Source organism: Aythya ferina (genome assembly GCF_964211825.1).
Source record: "Aythya ferina genome assembly, chromosome: 2".
Classification (NCBI taxonomy): Eukaryota; Metazoa; Chordata; class Aves; order Anseriformes; family Anatidae; genus Aythya; species Aythya ferina.
Genome location: NC_140297.1, coordinates 11,353,040 through 11,372,873, shown reverse-complemented (window position 1 = coordinate 11,372,873; position 19,834 = coordinate 11,353,040). Strand labels below are relative to the sequence as shown.

Genomic DNA, 19,834 nt, shown 5'->3' with positions numbered 1-19,834 from the left:
ACCATAATTTACCTGCGTGCAAATATTCAGAATTATCAAAGCTCTGTGGAGGTCTGAAGTGTTTGTCTTGAACTATATGATATTCCTAGTATCCCTTAATTTGCAAAACAAACTTTAATCAGTTTAAGTAGTGTGTGATATCATCAGTAATACTCTTTCACAATATGTTAATCATGTTAACACATACCAGAGATATGGACGTGGAATAAAATAATGTGTTTTGCTTGAACAGTAGCAAAATAAGAGAAAACTATTACAAAAAATACTGTAGATGTTGGCATTGCAGAGAGCAGTCTCTGAAGTGCAAATATAACTCCTCATATAACAGTTATATATCTCTATATATTGTCATTAAATGTAACAATTTCCAATCCAGGTTAAAGGAGGTAGATGATGATGGTTTAACTGGAACTGGTAATTTGTTCCTTTTTATCTTGCCTAGGGAAAAAAAAAAAAAAAAAAAAAAAAACTGCCGTAACTTTTTGTTAATAATGTTTCTTCTCTGGAAGTAAAGGTAGTTAACATCTCATACACAGTTTTCTATAATGCTTCCCTAAAACTATTTGTTATGTACTAATGTGAGTTCAAAGGAAAACCAAGCATGGTTTTATATTTTATTATTTTGTTCTTTCACAGAAGCAGATGAAATAAAATTGTTATTATTGTTAACATGCGTATATGTATTAAAGACTTGCCTAAAGTCTAGGGTAAGTTCAGGTTGCATCAGTCTGTCAAAAGCAAAGAGTGAAATGTCTGTTGTATTTTGTGCTGCTTGGCTAGTATTTTCTGGTGTTTCTTAATCAGGAAAATGAATTCTACACAATTCAGATGTTTTTGTATCTAAAATCACTATTGGATTGTCAATTCAGTCAATATGTTCAGGTGTGAAAACAACTGGCACTACCATCTTAAGATGTACACTGGGTACTATTCTTTGAAATGTATATGCATGCACACAGATGTATGTTGTGTATCCACAAAGTGCATAATCGAAATAAAAATTTCTTTTGTAGGAATCAGCCAAGGTTTCTGAGTTAAATCCTAATGCAAAGGTGTGGGGAAATCATATGTTACATTTGGAAGCAAGTGGTGCCACTGATGGTAGCGTGAGCAAAACGTGGGAAGAAATACCAGACCAGCCTCCAGATTCCTGTAAAGAAGGTACGAATAACATAGTCAAGAAGGTATAAATAGCATAGTCTCTGGGCTGTTGCTCAAGCAAAAGTTAAAAATCAGTGCAGAACTTCTTCAACTTCTATTTTGTATTTAAAAAATGAATGCAAGTATGTAAGCAACTCTGACCCTTGAGATTTAGTTTCAGCTATGATGTTACTGTGCTTGGAAGGAAGATTTTTGAATATGTTACCCCTGTGATCTCCACTGCAGGACTGGATGCCAATGGAGACAGCGACAAAAAGCATCAGAATGCAGTGCTGACAGAACTGCAGGAGCCGTCGCCAGCTGTTTCGGTGTCAGACCAGACAGATATGAACCCTTTGGCTCTCGATCATTCTGAGTATGAGTCTATGCATGAAACCGCTCAGACAGGTAACAGAAAGCTGATATTTGTTTGGGCTTGATTTAAAAGAAAAAAGAGTTGAACAATGAACATCCATTTAAAGATATACACACACACATATATATATATATTTGTTCAGTATATGCATTCTGTAAATGCATACTAGTGGAAAAGAAAAACTCTACTTTTTTGGTCTCAGGCATGTTTGGAAAACAGTCTTCCTGTTAAGAGAATAGGCCTCATGAGATGCATCCAAAAGTTAAAACTGGTTCTGTATGTAACTGAATATTGTCTTCTGAAATTTTATTTTGAATGCAAGTCTGTAGTGCTGATGCTTGTATTTAGATATCCACCTGTCTATGCTGTGTGCTTCTAGTTGGGTCAGGCACTGAGATGAAATTCACATACTGTTTGTCTTTCACGAGTATTAATGTGATAAATTCAGTGTGTTTAAAGATGAGCCTTGTACTTAAAATGCTAAAATAAGCAACAACTTAATGTAATTTCTTTGACTTTCATGTTTTTTTCAGTACAGCCGTTAGCAATTGTAGTCTATACCAGATGGCATGTTTTAAGAAACTTCTGGAAACTAGTGTAGAGATTAAGCCATGTTTATATTTCACTGAAATGGACAGAAGGTCTGCTAGATTTGTGTAGGATTACTAGTTCAACTGAGATAAGGGATGAAGAAGGAGAATGTGCTGTGGGTGTTTCTGTTTTGAGATTCCTGAGAGGTCTGCCCCTTATTTATTGTGGCTAGCTGATGATAACATGTATTTTAAATGACCAGAATAACATCCATAATACTTGGAATAAAGACACCTGAAATTAGACACAGTTGCTGGCATCATTCTTACTTGTGCTGAAAACAAAGTTCTTTTGACACTTCTACTTAAAGGTGCTATTGTGGAATATTAAATAATAACTGGCAAGTAGAAATTGCATTGATGGTGCCTAGCAGTCTAGAAGGGAATGTTTTTCCTCAGCTTGTGTTAGAACTTAATCTGCATATGCGTTACTTGTCCAGTAGTTAATTTCTTACAAGAGTTGAATAGTGTTATAAAGCAGCTGAGCAGCAGGTTGCATCTATTCTATTTGATAAATAGTCATATAGGTGGTTCCAGCTATTGTCTGTTCTTCATTACTGTATTTAAAAATTCATATAGTTTTGGTCTTATTGAATGTTTGCTAGGTTTTGTCCAAGCAAGAAAAAGGAGATGGGGGAAAGGGAATGCTGGCAACATACATATTTTTCAGATGTTGGCATTATCTACCTTGAAATAGAACATGTGAAGGACAATACTGGCAGGAAATAAAAAGTTGTATTAGGAAGAAGAAAGGTTAAGGAGAGATGAAGAAAAGGATGGAAGTTACTGAAGAAGGGAAGGGCATAGAGGGTAATAGTTTGTGTGCAATAGCTTTAGCTAACTTACATTTAGAATCACAGAATCATTAAGGTTGGAAAAGACCTCCAAGATTATCCAGTCCAACCATCACCTTACTGCCAATGTCATGCACTAAACCATGTCCCTCAGCACCACGTCCAATTTATCGTCCCTGGGCAACCTGTCCCAATGCCTGACTGCTCTTTCTGAGAAGAAATGTCTCCTCGTTTCCAACCTGAATCCCCCTGGTGGAACTTTAGGCCATTCCCTCTGGTCCTATCACTGGTTATCTGTGAGAAGAGGCCGACCCCCAGCTCCCCACACCTTCCTTTCAGGTAGCTGTAGAGAGCAATAAGGTCTCCCCTGAGCTGCTGCTTCCCCAGCCCAAACACCCCCAGCTCCCTCAGCCGCTCCTCACAGGACTTGTGCTCCCGGCCCTTCATCAGCTTTGTAGCCCTTCTCTGGACAGGCTCCAGGGCCTCGATGTCCTTCCTGTAGTGAGGGGCCCAAAGCTGAACACAGCACTCGAGGTGAGGCCTCACCAGAGCTGAGTACAGGCTACATCACCTCCCTGGTCCTGCTGGCCGCACTATTCCTGATAGTGTGACATGTTACTGAACACTTCAGTGTGGCTTTTAGAAATCTATAAAAGTTCTGATCTTTAAACAGTTCTCCCACTGACACTTGTAGCTTTCACTTGACTGACTGTAGCATACTGGATCCAAACTAAAATGAACAAAAAATTGTTTTCCATGCAATAATTTGGAAGCCTCTGGATATAAGAAAAAAACTTTTCCATTGCTGAGAGGTAGTTAATGATTACATTTCTGTTGTTAGTTGATCACATCTGTTGATATTTCATAACTACACTTTTAAAACCTGTTCTGAATTAGTATATCAAGAATTTAGAGCAAGAACAGAAGAAACAATGGATATGCCTCTTGCATTGCTTTCTTGCTGTGTTCTTGGGTTTAGTCAGCTAGAAATTGGCTAGTTTCCTAAGGCTGGAAGACACATATATGAGATGCAGTACTTGCTGTGATGTGTTTGTAGCTGCTCTTCTAAAGCTGTTTCAAATCTCTATGAACATGTGTTTCTTTTGTCTTAAATTAAGTGTTCCCTTTGCAGTTTTATTGGGTAGCGAACTGTAATACTCAAATGTTAACTGAACTTGAAAATTGTTTACCAGATAGCCAGTGATAGATATGATGACTTGATTAAAATATCTATTATTTAGTATAGCAGAACTAAATTTAATCTTTTTTTAAATTCTAGGTGGAAACGAACAGTTGCAGCCAGAGGGGCAGGAAGATCTACGAGAATTACTGAAAAAAACACTGGAGTTCTGCTTATCTAGGTATGTATATACCTAAATGTTGGTAATTCACCAATTTGCTACAAGATCTCATACCAAGTTTAGCATGTATGTTAACGTGTTTCACAAGTACCACTTAAAACTGATAGGGAAGGATGAGAATTTGGGGAAGATAGCACAAAAAACATATTGATGGTCCTTTCAGTATGATAGAGTATCATACTGATGTACCTCCTAAAGTTCACATGAAACTTCTGAGGGTAAAACTTAAGCTAGCATATATATTGCTTTGAAGTAAGAGTTGGTAAAATATACCTGATGTGTAATGGCTCTTGTTACGGGGTTTCTTTTGCAAATTAAAACTGGATAGTTTAACCTATCTGATAAGCTTTGAGTAAACTAATCTTTTAAAATTTGGTTTGAAACTGACTTGGATTTTTGTATGTACATCTGTAGATTCCTTTATCTTTTAATGATCAGTTTTAAAAGAATTAAGGGCTTTGAAATGTACACATTCCAGTATAGACTGATGCAAGCTTATCAAAGCCGTTTGTTCTCAGTGCGTACAGATTTAAAACAAACAAACAAACAAAAAACCACTAAACACCTGTTTTAGTAACTTAGAAAAACTCCTAATCCATATGTTCCTGCATTGCCTGTTGCAATCAGTGGTCATTTGAAGTAATAAATGCTTACCAGTATCACACATTTGTGGGGGTAATATGCTGCCTTAACAGGAAGATGCCAATATTGTTGCATGAAGGAAAAAAAAAGTCATTTTCATGGTTTCTGGGAGGTGAAGCAGCTGAACATGGTAAGTGAATGGGCTGGGAAACTGAAAACACTGAAAACACAGCTTACTGCAGGAATGTGTCTTCTACTCAGTGATAATGAGTTTTTGTCTCAAGTTTATTAAAGATCATAAAAAGCTATGTCAATGATGTATCCTCATTTTTTCCTCTCCCAACAGAGAAAATCTTGCCAGTGACATGTACCTTATATCACAGATGGACAGTGATCAGTATGTGCCAATAATGACAGTAGCAAACCTTGATCATGTCAAGAAACTCAGTACTGATATGGATTTGATTGTTGAAGTGCTGAGATGTAAGTAAAATAGCTGAATGCTTGAATACATTTTGATTACTGCTGTAGGACTATTAAGTGGGATTTTGAATAACTTTTCATTTTGCTTGTCAAGTATTACAATAAAATGTCATCCTTTTTACTGTAAAGCTTGAAGAGCAGGCATCTTCCAGTTTAGATCATGATGCTTTTGGAACAGTAGCCCTGTAAAAGCTACTTCGCATTTGAGGTATTGATAAATGATCTATGTAAATGAGAGTAATGTGAATTTAGGTTCTCAGAAAAGGCCACTGGACACTACCCCTTGAAGTAAGAATTAAGAAAGAGCAATACTCAATGTGCAACTTAAAAGGGATAACTAATGAAATGTGATTTCCTAGTCTGGAAGTGTAGGAAAAGAGTGGAGAGTTCAAGGAACGTGTCTGTTCAGTTTCACACATTGAAAGTTATCAGCAGTCTTTACTATTTCTTAATATTTTGAAATATTTAAAGTTTTACATACGCAATTTTGTTGTAAAAATGTGTCCAAAGCATCTTCTGGTGTGCAAAGCTATTATGATTGCTGACAGCTAAAATACATTTTTCTTTCCTCTCTTAGCGTTGCCTTTAGTCCAAGTGGATGAGAAGGGAGAAAAGGTTAGGCCAAATCAGAATCGCTGTATTGTGATTTTACGTGAAGTACCTGAATCTACCCCCATTGAAGTAAGTAACTGTTCAGTAAGAAGAATGTTTCTTACTTTATATTTGGGAGTTAGATTTTTTTTTTTCCAGGTTTTGATAAGAGCATCATATTTCTTACTATGTTTCTTATTACTGTCTGCATTTGTAAGCCTCAGTTCATAGTTTTTGTATGGATAATGAATGTTTGATAGAAGCATATCACTCAGACTGCAGTAAAATCTGTAGCTCTAAAGAGGGCTGAATAACTGATGATAATGTGTTTAGTAGAGATCCCATAATTTTCGTGGACTCTGGCATATCCATACACACTTGGCTCTTAGCTATTTGGATAAATAGCGAACAAAGATGAGAGAAGATAAATCTTGGAATGGAAAATGACATTGCTGCACCTTTTCAGGGTAAAGTTCGTAAAGCTTTGCAAACATTCCCACAATGCTGAAGGTAGAGGTGTCAGCAAGTCACTAAGGATCTTGCTAGCTTGTGGAATTGGGTATAAGAGTGGTGAGCTTAATTCTTTGAATGTATAAGTAGGACTGCTAGATTAAAAACTTACACTGAAGAAATAATTGACCTAGAGAGACTGGAGCACAAAAAATGCTCAAAGGAATCAGAGGGAAGAAGTTAGATGTGTTATGTACACTGCTTAAAAATATCAGCTGCTTTTAACTTTCTAAATGAAATGTAGCCTTTCAAAGACTGCCTGGCTTTTAATATAATATATTGTCTTACTGTCATCAGTTTGTCAGGTTGGATATATTAGCACTGGGTGGTCTCTCTTAAATGCTTAAGAACAAAAACAAAGTTCAGAGAAGTCTGAAGTGTTTTATACATTGTGTTTAAACTTGTGAGACTGGAAAATCTAGACTTAACCAGCCAGGCTTAACGGGATACATTTTCTGGCTGAGCGTGGTCAGGCTTTTTTAAGCAGCAGTGTTCTGACACACTGTAAGGCCTCCCAAGTTGCATTGCTTTTTGATGCTGGTTGACTCCATTCAGTGACAAAATTGAATAGTATGCAAAATAATAATAGCCTATGGTGTGTCTTTTCTATAAAAATCAGTTCATTGTTTTTCAGGTAACATAAACCTTGCTCTCAAATATATTAATCAGTAGCCACTTGAGTTAAAGTGTATCTCCAAATTTCTGCCAAAAGGTCAGGGATCTCCTATCCCATGCAGTATGGACAAGTCTGTGTGGCTCCATGGATCTGGGGGCAAGGGAAATGCAGACATTGTTCTGGATCAGCTTCCTCATCTCTTGTGGGCACTGGTGCCTCACAAAAGGACGGAAGAAGTGGTTTTATTCAGGAGTGATAAGATGCAACAGCTTTGCAGGAGAATTCTGCACTTGATGCCAAATTTACTTGTCTCTCTATGGCCTAAATAGCTTATCTCCCCTAGCTCAAGGGAGCAAGCAGGAGCTGCTTTTGATATGGCCTAGACAGTGCTTCCCCATATTTCTTCAAACTACCAGGGAGCTTGGAGAGGTAACAGAGTAGGTGTTCTGAAGTTCTTAGTTCCTGTTCTGTAAGCTGAAAAGTGCTTTTGATTTTTCTTATCAGGAGTTCTAGAATCCTGTTTCAAAATGATGTTTTCTTGTTTGTACACTTCTCTCCCACACTTTTCTCTTCCTTTTCCTACTGCTTTCCTTAGGAGGTTGAAGCACTTTTCAAAGGAGATAATTTGCCTAAATTTATCAACTGTGAGTTTGCCTATAATGACAACTGGTTCATCACGTTTGAATCAGAAGCCGATGCACAGCAGGTAACACTTATTTTTTTAGAAGCATTTGAAATTATAACAGGAAACAAGGATGAAATTGGGGAGTATTGCCTGGGTTACAGAATCATAGAATGGTTGAGTTTGGAAAGGACCTTAAAGATCATCAAACTCCAACCCCCCTGCCATGGGCCCTCCTGGAGGAGGTGTTATAAGCTGTATTACAAATGTATAAGAACTTATGAAGAAAAAATCCTTTAAAAATCAGTAATGCTTCCCATTAGCTAACACTCAGTTATCAGTACTATTAAACATAATCCTTTAAGTTTTATCTTGTTTGCATATCCTGGCTTCCTGGCCAAAGCTATAATACTGTGTACTAAGAGCATTGATATTTTAAATGACGCATTGAAACACTTCATTTGTAAGACTTAACATCTTGTTTTAATGCTACTGAAGCACTTCTGCAGTGATAAGTTAAATCTCGCCAGATGCAGATTAAATATGAGGGCTTTCTTTAGTCCAACATTAACGGACACTTCAAGAATTATTGTTAGGCTTAGCCTGTCAAAACTTAACTTGCCTTTGTTTAAACTATATTTGACAAATTTTACAATGACTTTTTAAAGGCTTACAGATACCTTAGAGAAGAAGTGAAAACTTTCCAAGGAAAACCCATTAAGGTAAGTAGAGCTTTAAGTTTTATTTTCATGTGTGCGCGCATATGTTCTTTTATTGTGGGGGCCCACTTGTGTTTTTTGATATATATAAAGGTGGTCCAATCTCAGCAGCCATTTGACCTGGAGATTGGTTTTGAAATGTAGCAGATGCTGTTATACTTCTCCTTTTCCTCCTTTCTGGCAGCAGTATGTCCAACCCAGCATCAGGCCAGCAGGGAAGCATTCAGCAGTTCCTGCCTGCCTTGAAGGAGAGAGCAATGACTGACAAGTGTACAGTTTGAGATCTGCTAGTTTGAACCATCCTGATTACATTTGAAAGGCTGCTGTATTAAATAATTTAATCTCCTTTGCAGGCAAGGATAAAAGCAAAGGCAATAGCTATAAACACATTTTTGCCAAAGAATGGATATAGACCTCTGGATATGAACCTCTACACGCAGCAGCGTTACACAACATCCTTTTACTTACCTCCAGTATACAGCCCCCAACAGCAGTTTCCGTTGTACAGCTTAATTGCCCCACAGACCTGGTCAACCACACACAGCTACCTTGACCCTGCTTTGGTAAGTCTCTCACTTAAAAAGCGGTTAATTCTGCTCAAAGTTGGTATTTTTGGTATGGAGTCTTTGAGGTACGGGAAGCATACGTATCCTAAAAAGGGTGGTTTTAAGATGCTGATTCTTCTTGAAAAACAGTTCTTGAAAATTCTCCATGGTGTACGAGATTGAGAATAGCATCTGTTCTTAAACTGGAGCAAGATCCTCTTCTTAACCTTTCAGGTTTTGAGGCAGTAGTTTTTTCCAGAGATTAGCAAAGTTTTCTCTTGGAAATGGCCAAGTAAAGACTTCCTTCTGCAAAGGTCAAAAACCCTCTGTAGAAACTAGAGCTTCAGAATATGTACGTGAATAGCAGAAAAAAATTTGTACGGAATAACTTGAATGTTATCACATCACATAAATGAGGATGGTTTTGCGTCTTGGTCTTCCAGCAGGGAAGTTCTAGCTTAACCTGCTAAATTCCCTTAAGAATATGCCAAACAGGGTAAAATATTTTCTGTGCATCTTTTTGGCAATAAAAAATAAATTTTGTTAATTTAAAAAAAAAAAAACTTAAAATGCGTATTTTTCAAATCCTTTAAAAAAGGGTAAGCCTTAGAGCTAGAGTGGTAGCTGTAAGTCCTTTTATACTCCCTTGGGACATCCATCCTGCAGTGAGTGTTCCATCTTTTCCTCCATTATAACATTCTTGGCTCATTTTAGTCTTCCATTGTCATCTTATGGAAATTAATATGAATATAGTTTTCTGTTAATGAGTCAGGGACTAATGTTGTCCTCTGGAGCTGCTTTGTCCCCTCTATAAATGCCTCTTTGCTTGCAGCTAAAAAACTAGGGTAGTAATGCTTCAAAATCAGAAGCTTTTTAGATTTTTTGGCAGAGGATGAAAGTGTCCTTGAACAAACTTGAGCAAACTTCCTGTGTACCAAACAGCAAGCTAATTAAAAAGTTGGTGTGCTAAACACTTCACACATAGGGAAGGCAGCCAGAGCCCTTGCAGGGGAAGGCTTTTTAAGGGGGATGAAGAATGTGGAGGAGACAAGGTAACGAGCATAGTGAACGATGTTATTCTAAGAGGTAGACATGTTATTAAGCAGCAGCTAAAACGAATGTGGTTCTTACTCTAGAAAAATGAAAGCCAGCTATTGCACAAGTCTTGCTGTGGAATAGTGGAGTCATTTGGTAGCACCGATGTACATAGAGATTAATTGGCTGCAGGTTCAAGCACAACATAGCCTGTATCTGCCTGAAGTTATTGTGGAACTTCGTACTCCTGAAAGCTTACTAGTCCTGGCTTTTGGGGGAAGACTTTAAAAGTTTGTCAGCATTGAAGTTCTTCTACCTTTCTTAGTAAAAAATAGGAGAATTAACTGGCAGAGCATTGCCTCCCACTGTGTTGAGGCATCTTGCCATTGGCTGGCTGCACATCTTTACAGCATTTGGCTCCACTTTGTGTACATGAATGTAATATGATGTTTATTGAACCTTCGTGGTGGTTTCACACAATAGAAAAAGCTATATTTGAATAGAAATTATTAGTGAGGAGAATAGGGACCAAGAGGAACAATGATACTGCAATAATTTTCATGAGACAAGATGGCAGTTTGCGTGTAGAGATGGCGTGCACATATGCCAGAAGTTTCTCTCCTCTTCTGCTTCAGCATAAATGCTAACTGTACTTTCTCATCTCTAGCTTGTGATGAAATACACATAATAGTGTAGGCTTAAAGCTTTAATTCTGAAACTAGAGTTTCGCAGCATGGCCTCCAAATTTTAAAATTACCTACTAGTTCTTCAAGTACATAATAGTATTTAAAAAAGATTTATCCTGTACAATTTGTAAAAAATAGGTGTACTTCTGAGGAATCAAATTAATTCTGTGGAGAAAGCAAATTAATGCTTTTGCCATTGGAAAATGGAAATATGTTTTTTTTCTCTAAAAGGATCATCCGTCTAAAGGAAGAAGAGGTGAAAATAGTTAGTGTCCATTTAAGCAATGAATTAAATGGATTTTCCTTTTCTGCATTCAGTGCTTTTTCATTATTCAGGTTCAGTAGCTGTTTACTAGCTTTGGTTGAATTTACAGTGTTCAAGATATAAATATCAAAGCACAAAGCACTTCAAAGCAGTGTTTTGATGAAACTTTGTTCTTTCATTAAACTTAAGAGTCTGGTTTGGGAGTCAGAGGTAGCATTTGCTAATGTGCACTAGGTTAGGCAAACAGTAGTTTGGGACGACAGCTTTGGTGTTTTCATTGATTAGTGATTTGCTCTAAGTTTCACAAGAACAAAGACAGGCTTTTTTAGACAAGCATGTATAGGAAACTGTTAATCCCAGCTGTTTTGGAAGATGAAGTCTTTTTCATCATTTAATTATGTACAGAAAGAGTGCTATATTCAAGTTTATTCCTGAGTATGACGTAAAAGTTAATTGAAAATAGTCTTACTCTTCTGCATTTTAGTTATTTCCAGGGAGAGAAGGCGATAAGCAAGCTTTTGCTATCACTAATGATACTTCCTAAATAAAACTCATTCATACTCTCTCAAAAAAAAAAAAAAAAAGTACATTAAGGAGGTTGGGGAAGCTAATATGAATGTGCTTCAAATTGAGGTATCTTGTTAATATCAGATGTTGATATGCGCCCACCCCCATAAAATCGTTTGCTAATGCGTTTTCTTTTGGGAATGATACAGTAAGTTACATGTAGTTTAAGTTAGTAAGATGCAAAAAGAATCAGGTCTATTTAACATCTACTAGCTCTCTTGGCTTTATGTAGGTGTCATGTGGAAGATAACTAACTAGAATGAGGAACTAATGGAGAAGGTTTATTTTGAGTGATTTGCATATAAATAAGAAATATTTACATGTTGTGTACATTAGAGACTAACAATATATGGCTTCAGGGTTAGAGATGCTTCATAGTGCGGTCTGAAATAAGAGGAGTGTTGCTTACAGTTGAGAATTTTGGCTCAATATTTCTCAATACTTCTAACAAGTCATAGCTTGAATATATGTATATAGTGGCTGTGTTCTCAAAAAAACACAAACACCACAGCATTTTGTAAGGTGGTTACAAGGCACTGGGCAAACACTTTATTGCTGTTTGAGACATTCTCTTAAACACTGACCTGTGTAGAAGGATATAAAATAAAAGGCTTAGAGAAAATTGTACAAAGTTTGTTTATACTCATGAGCATGATATATATGTATGTTTGTTTGTTTGTTTGTTTTTTAGGTAACACCATTTCCAAATACTGGATTTATCAATGGGTTCACATCTCCAACCTTCAAGCCTGCTGCTTCTCCACTGACTACACTCAGACAGTATCCTCCCAGGAACAGGCAAGTTCAACTTTCTTTTAGCAATATACACACTGCTTTATTACCCAGTATGTGAGGTTTTAATCTACTCATCCTAGAAACACCACCTAACTTGAAAATATTTGTGAAACTGAACTTGGTACAAGGTTAAGTGACACCAAAGGCCAGATGGCGTTGCTATTGTTAGTGAACATGCTGCTTCTAATTGCAAATGGACTGTCTGAGAGCTGAGAACTTGTCTGTTCCATGATTTAATACGTTCAGATAAAATATTCTGAATGATGGCAAGTGACCAGCAGGATTACTGATCTAGCATTTTCAGTTTCAAGTAGTTTTTAGTTAAGCCAGAGTTGAAAATAAAATGGAAGGGTTCACATGGCCTGTTGAAATGAATATTTAAAATTCCTGTAAATGAAACACTCAACAGAGGACCAAAGACTTTGCTTCTTCTGAATTCTGTGTATAGGCTTAGGCCTCATAGTATGTATGTTGAAATGACTTTTGAATTTGTAGGAATCCTAGCAAGTCCCATATACGACATACAATACCCAGTGCAGAAAGGGGACCTGGGCTTCTAGACAGTCCTACAATATTCAACTTTTCTGCTGATCGTTTAATCAATGGCGTCAGGAGTCCACAGACGCGGCAGCCGGGACAAAACAGGACACGGATGCAGAATGCTACTACGAGTTACACCAAGAGGGAAGTAGGAACTGGACGAATGGAACAGACCAGTGTGGACTCGTCTCCTGGATTAGGTAGAGGAAGGTGAGTGTGCTTCTGTAGATATCTGCTGAAGTACACACTATTGGTGCTGCTGCTTTTAGTAAAAGAGGAATGCTATCAGTGCTGTTCTCATTACTATTTTAATCTGAGACTCTCTCTTCAAACCTAAAATCTTGCAAAGTACTTCCTCTGAAGCCCTAAATAGAGGGAAAAAAAAAAAAGTGAAGTGGAATTGCATACTTTCCTACCAAATGAAAGCCATTAAAGGCACCTGATGAACAACTTACATAGATCTAATCCTCTATGCTTTCTTTAGGTGTTGTAGGAAAGGTTTTTGCATGTTTGGCTTTAATGAAGCAGTTGTGCCATTCCATTGTCACAGTGTAGATCGTGCACCTGAAAGACCAGAATTTTACCCGTATTAGATGTTTACAACGTTCAAGATGATGGCTTTGTATGGAGGGATATGGAGGGAGGAAGAAGGATGCAACTAAGAAAACCTATTGTTGTGCAGTTTGAGGGGGAGCTGAGGAGCTGAAAACTGATGGCACCAATTTTAATTAGAGAATTTAGCAGGTTAATCTTAGAATTTTTGAATCACGGGGCAGTTCTAATAAGTGATTTATAAAAGTACTTTCTTTAATGATGGTTGTGCTTTTGTTTCCAAGTAAACCATTTTGAGTCACTTACTGAATCAGAAGATAACTTGCATCTTTTGCAGATGATCCTACGTTAAACTTGTGTGTTTAAAAAAAATATATTTCCCCTGGCTATTCAAAGGTTTTGTCTAAGCATTATACATATTTGGCACCGAGATGCACTTTTAACTCAGGAATTACTTGCAAATAGTGTGTTATGCTGACTTGTATAAAGTCTGTGCCTTTATTTTAATGAGTTTGCTAACCTTTCCCTAAAACATTCTAGACAGGTTATTAAGAACTAAAGATGAATGAAATAGTGATTCAATTTAATTTCTCTATTCATGTAAAGGTGAGGTTCTGATAACTGTTTTCTTTCCCTTAGGAAAAACTCGTATGGCTACCGAAAGAAAAGGGAGGACAAGTTTACGGTGAGTTTTCATGATCGCATTCAATTATAATTAAAGTGGGGTAGCTAGGCAATAGTATGGATATTATGTGTAATAGCAGGTGAGATGAGCTATTGCAGAAGAACTTGTTTGACTGAAGATAGCTGATTAAATTCACTTGAGTTTACTGCATTTGGGTATCAGAGAACATTGTCCATTAATTCAAAAGTCAGCAAAAAGTTAAAATTACTCTTTTATCATGGCAAATGACTTCTACCTTACTTTTATTTTGTCAGTGTGATTGACTGTTTGCATTCACGGAGGGCCAACTTTAGCCTAGCTTGAGATTTGATTATCATTCATGTAGACATTGAGTAGTTTACAGATCCATGTGTCACATAATGTATAGCTAGAATGTTAGCTATGAAGTGATCAGTTATTTCTTTAATACATCTCCCTGTTTCTCCCTTTCTACTTCCAACTCTGAGGAGAGTTCAAAAACAAAACAAACACAACAGTTCTAGTTCTCCTTGGAAGAAGGACAAAGCTGTTTTTTCAGGAACCATATCGTCATTCTTCATTTATAGGGAGGGTATGAGAGATTCTGCTTATGCAAGAGGCACTAAGGTGTTCAGGACCACTTGATAAGGGTGGATATGCTAACACTTGAAATACTGTGATTTTTGTGAACTTAAATTCAAGGTGGAGACCTAAATAAATACTTGAAAAGACTGGACTTAACTTCTTTCTTCTACCCACTAGCTATGTTTTAATAGTACTAGGGTTTGGTTAGCTAAAACCAGGCACTTCTCTGCAATTTATTTCTGCTTCACATTGCAAGTTCATGAAATCTCACTGGATTATTTCATGATTCATGTTAGAGTTGCAGAGAAATGGCACTGCTTGAGCCATAATGCTTTCTCAGAAGTCTGAAATAATTGCATTTGCATATTGGTGCCTCCTGCTGTTGAGTAGTTTAATGGGACACAGATAAAAAAGAATGTCAAGGCTTTAGGAAGTATAACAGGGCAAGTGGTTCCTTTTGGTTCTTGTCAAACTTCTCAAAACTCAGTGAGATCAGATTACATGTAGGGTTCTCAGTACTTGTTTCTTCTGCTCTTTAAGAGCTGCTTGATGTTTTTTCCATCAATGATTTTTTTTCTTTTCTTTGAAAGAACAAGGAAGTGGTACAGGTTAGGCATGATGTATAAATGAGTGGCAAGAGCGAGGATTACCTGGGGCACTCTTACTGAACAAAGAGGCTCTTCAGATTCGGCTGACTTTAAAGGTTGTTTTAACTTTAAATGTAAAACTGACTTCTTTGGAAGTCAGGTCTACCAGTTCCCTTTTCTCAGCAGCAGGCTTTAACTGCAGCCTGTGTAGTCAGGTTCCTTCCAGTCTCTTGGCCCATGAATCTTTAGTCTCTGCTGTCCCATACTGCACCTTCAACAAAGGTGGGAGCAGCTGCATGCCCTCAGTACACTGTTAGGTAACATATCCTGAAGTGAAAGATCAACGTTTGACACCTTCAGAATCCAGGATCCTATTTCATGTGCAGTGGTTGTATATTATATGTAGGACATCAGCACAGCCAGCTGTATTTGAAAGAAGAGATGACTTCTTTTAATTTTTAGAAGGAGCACTTACAGGAAGAATGCATCCTTGCTCAAGAAAGCACACGAAACCTGAAATCGATCAGTTTGTATCTGAGGCTACCCAGGGACATAAGCCAATTACTGAACTTGTATGAAGTTGACTTAAGAAATTTTATGCAGTTGGCAGCTTAAGTTATGTTTAAGTCTTTCCCAGTCCCTCTGATTCAAAATGTTAATATATCCACGTTAACTCTCTCTTACATATTTTAGGGGGATCTACTTTTTAGGAATATCTAAAGCAGTATCTATTACAGGACGTTAGTCCTATTTAAGAAAAAGTTCTCTGATTTGAAATACTGGCTTAAAAACGAAAAGGTTGTCCCTCTTACAGTTTGAGCTGGATAAAGTGTAGTTTCTTTCTGTGACCCTTTGTTGGGTCACCTAGCTTCTATTTTTATATATTTGGGAGGCTTACAGCATTCATTGCTGTAACACTCTTGAATTCTGTCTTTGGAGGGGCATAATGCTGATTTAGTAGCAAACCTGAGGGTTGCAGTTGTTCTTGCTTCTGTGTCTGTTCTTTCCCTATTTACCAACTGATAGACCCTTCTTTTGGCATAAAAAGTAGTTTGTGAAAGGATCTCAAGGGTAGTTTTGTATGTCTATTGTTCTTCGTGAAAAAGGGGATAAAACAGTAAGTAATGCAACATTTTCCCTGTTCTGTCTATAAGCATTATTCTCACATTCAGCGATATACTAGGAACTGTTTCCCTTGTCAAAAATAGGGATCGTCTCAAAGACAACTTTGTACTTACTATTTTGAAGCAGAGATCACGTTAGCACAGTCATGAAACAGTAACATCTGTTACATCTTTGTTTACATGATGTAGACAAAGTTAATGGGTAACTTAAGTTCCAGTATATAACAAAATTAATTTTAGTTTTTCGACAGAAATAGAAGTTTTACAAATTCAGTTTTACAAATTCTTACAAGCAGTTTCCATGAGTGATCTTTGCCCGAAGGACTCATTTAATTCTTGAACTGCTGTAGGTTATATGGATTTAAACCCAATAATGTTTTTGCCTGGAACTTTGTTTTTCTTAGGTTTAATTAGAAAAATTCATGTTTCAAAAATCACTTTGATTATTTGCATTTTAAATGTGTACTCATATGGTCACTTAGTAAATTTGATGAAAATTGCCATCATCTACATTAAATGCAAGGCATGCTGTCTTGCCAATTTTTAATATATCCAAACTTGAATGATATCAGATTCTTGTTAACTCTTGTCTTTCACATAGAATGTTAACATCAACACATAAAGGGGCTTTATTTCTGAATTCTCACTGTATCATGATATCTAAAATGGTCTTTTTCATGTCAGTGTATTGTACATCCTGAAAGAAGGGTCAGGGAGAAGACTTAACTATACCAGTAGCATTACAGTTTATGCATGTGATGTTTTTAAAGATATTTATGCCATCCCATTTAAATTAAATTAAATATTTTAAAGGCACCAATGGAAAATTAATTCCTGGCTACTGTGATTTTCTTGGGAAGTGAGGTGGAGGGAGGTCTGCAGGGCTTTGCACATGTAAATCAAATGTAAAACATTTAGATTAATGATTTTCCTTTCTGTCATCCAGTGTGGTAACCTCAGCATGTTATTTCTGTTCCAGAGAGGCCAAACACAGTCTCCACCACCCCCAAAACCTCCGTCTCCTAGCTTTGAATTGGGTTTATCTAGCTTTCCTCCATTACCCGGGGCCGCTGGCAATTTAAAGACTGAAGACCTTTTTGAAAACAGACTGTCCAGTGTGGTAATAGGAACGTCAAAAGAAAGAGTGAGTAGTCAGTGTTTGTTTTCATTGGGAAAACAAAGAATTGCATATCTCTTGCTTTCAGATTTGGTGTCTTATGTAGAAAAGACATGGGTCGTGAGAAATGCTTTTAAAAAAACAGCTGTCAAATGTTGTGTGACTGCCTTCTGCATTTATATTTTGGAATTTGTTGGGTATTCTCTTTGAAACAGTGTGGAATACGTGCACCTGCACAAGTAGATTATCAGAGATTAGAAAATGTGCTCTTTACCGTTCCTGATTGCCTCAGCGTTTTTGATGGACCCATGTGAAAAATGATTAATTTTCTTCCTATTTGAAAGTCAAGACTTCTGAACTGTGTATAAAACACTTTCAAGTGACAAACTTTTAAGTGCTGAAATATAAAGAAGCTGCCTATGTAATCTTAATACACAAAGCATCACAGCTGGAGCAAGAACTGCTATCAAAACCAGCTGGTTCCAAGAGTTGTCGTGTCATATTGCACAAAGATTGTAACTATGATTTGTCAACCAAAGTTTGCTCTCTAGATACAGCGGAGATGCAGGTGAGAATTGATGTTCAGTAGCTGTTCGTAGATTTCATCCTTAGAACTGTCTTAGAACTGTGAGTGACAGTATGTTCTCTATTAAGAGTGATATGCCCTGTACACTACTGAACAGTCCAGGCTATGGAAGTTTATAATTTAAAATTTTTCTTAGCTGTAATGTTAATCTGTGTTTTGGTAGCTTTGCACCTCTATATCCAGGGGCTGACTTCTAAATGAAAAAGCTGGACATAGCAGTGTAAAGCAACCAAATGAACACTGAGATCTTCTGATTTTTCCTTTAAAACCTGAACTGTTGCATGTGTGTTTTCTTGTTGTCCAGGTATCAGAGGTTGTTAGGACATAGGCTGGTTAAGGAAAGAAGTAGCAGGGCGGTCTCAATCCAAGAGAAATTATACAGACATGGTATTTATTTTGTCTCCTGCACATGAGACAAGAGACAGCTGCATTCCAGGGCTGTGTTTAGAAGGAACATGCAGAATAGTGCCATGATAAGAGCAGTCTTCAATTTAATGTGTGCCAGTAATCTAGATTGTGATCTGTCCTTGGCAATCTGTGTACTTGTATTTTACCTATATTATTTCTAGAGTGGTTTTAGCTATTATATTTCATGTTCTAAATATAATTTCAGCAGTCACCAGCACTGCTACAATTTAAAACGTGTTGCTCCTCCTGTTACAAATCCAGTACTTGCTTTGCACTGTACTTAACCTAATGAATCTGCACTTCTCCCCTGTAGAGTCACTGAAGTGATACTGTGCAGGTACAATGCACTGACACATTTAAGTTTCCTTTGATTTCCTATTTTTATTTTTCTGGGTTCCATGAGTTAATGTCTGTACCATTGTGTGCAAGAGAGGAATTGCACTATTTCCATGTTGGCGTGAATAATAAGATAGCAGTAACTGGCTTCAAAGAGCAATTGTGTTCTACTAGCAAGGTTAACACTGGAATCTTGCCAGTTCATACAGGCTATTTTTCATCTTAATCTCAGCAATTTTTTGTTGCATGACATAGCTACGTAGTGCTGAATTAGATTTAGGCAGTGCTACTCCTGTTTGACAGATTGGCAAGACCTGTGTAAAGAAGCTAAGTGGACTTAGGTTTTATGATTTCCAGCAATTGTTACGGAGCCATCATATCTAGCTGCTCTTTAGATGTAGCTCTGGGGAATGGCAGGAGCTAATCATCCCATATTTTCTAACTGGGAAGCTGCACCTCCCTCAGATGAGAGGCTGAGAGTTTTGGCCTAGCAACAGCACTTGTATGTCTGCTTCACTTGAAGTTATTGTCAATAAACCATGTACCTACAAATTTCAATGGACTTGGGCCAGAATGCTCAGCAACTTCCAAATTCAAGACTAGGCACGTACTGTTACAGTGAGTATGACTAGTAGAAGCTGTTCCTTTATTTTTAAACATCTGCCTCATATGGTTCTACTTTTATTTCAAATAAAACCAGGCTTAAATACAGCGTAGTAATCTATGCTGCCTGATTTACGTGTCATCAAATACCATTTTCTTTTTTAGTAGTGACCACAGGAGTCTTGTGTTTTATGACCTTTGACTGCTGGCCTTAGGGGTAGAAGGATGGCTATTTTGTTCCTTCTGTGCTGGGGTTCCGCCATTGCTCTCCCTTCTTTCCAGTTCTGGTTCTAGAATCAGTCAGGTCAGAAGCAGTATGAAAAAACACTTTTTAAAGCACGTGAAATGGTTAAGTTATTAGAAATACATTTTTTAAATTAAAGTCTTGTTTTACTTCTTACTTTGTGACAACTTAAATTCATGTATGCATCTTGAATCTATCTGGCCTGTATCTAGAAACACAATCTCACTTGATA

General features: G+C 37.2%; 1 protein-coding gene across 4 annotated transcripts in view; it reads left to right on the top strand.

Annotated features, from left to right (window-relative positions):
- Positions 1-19,834, top strand: part of LARP4B (La ribonucleoprotein 4B) — a gene marked incomplete at its 5' end in the record, with an annotated part of 56,939 nt that overhangs the window by 30,913 nt on the left and 6,192 nt on the right. For 3 of the 4 annotated variants that reach the window (XM_084510826.1, XM_084510825.1, XM_084510823.1), the window contains 12 exons: positions 1,014-1,161; positions 1,387-1,548; positions 4,180-4,261; positions 5,190-5,326; positions 5,904-6,007; positions 7,639-7,749; positions 8,334-8,387; positions 8,738-8,947; positions 12,174-12,280; positions 12,773-13,027; positions 14,009-14,054; positions 17,288-17,452. In XM_084510826.1, coding sequence (XP_084366952.1) covers positions 1,014-1,161; positions 1,387-1,548; positions 4,180-4,261; positions 5,190-5,326; positions 5,904-6,007; positions 7,639-7,749; positions 8,334-8,387; positions 8,738-8,947; positions 12,174-12,280; positions 12,773-13,027; positions 14,009-14,054; positions 17,288-17,452 — 1,581 coding nt within the window. The remainder of the gene's footprint in view (positions 1-1,013; positions 1,162-1,386; positions 1,549-4,179; positions 4,262-5,189; positions 5,327-5,903; positions 6,008-7,638; positions 7,750-8,333; positions 8,388-8,737; positions 8,948-12,173; positions 12,281-12,772; positions 13,028-14,008; positions 14,055-17,287; positions 17,453-19,834) is intronic. The other variant, XM_084510824.1, reaches the window with a different exon arrangement.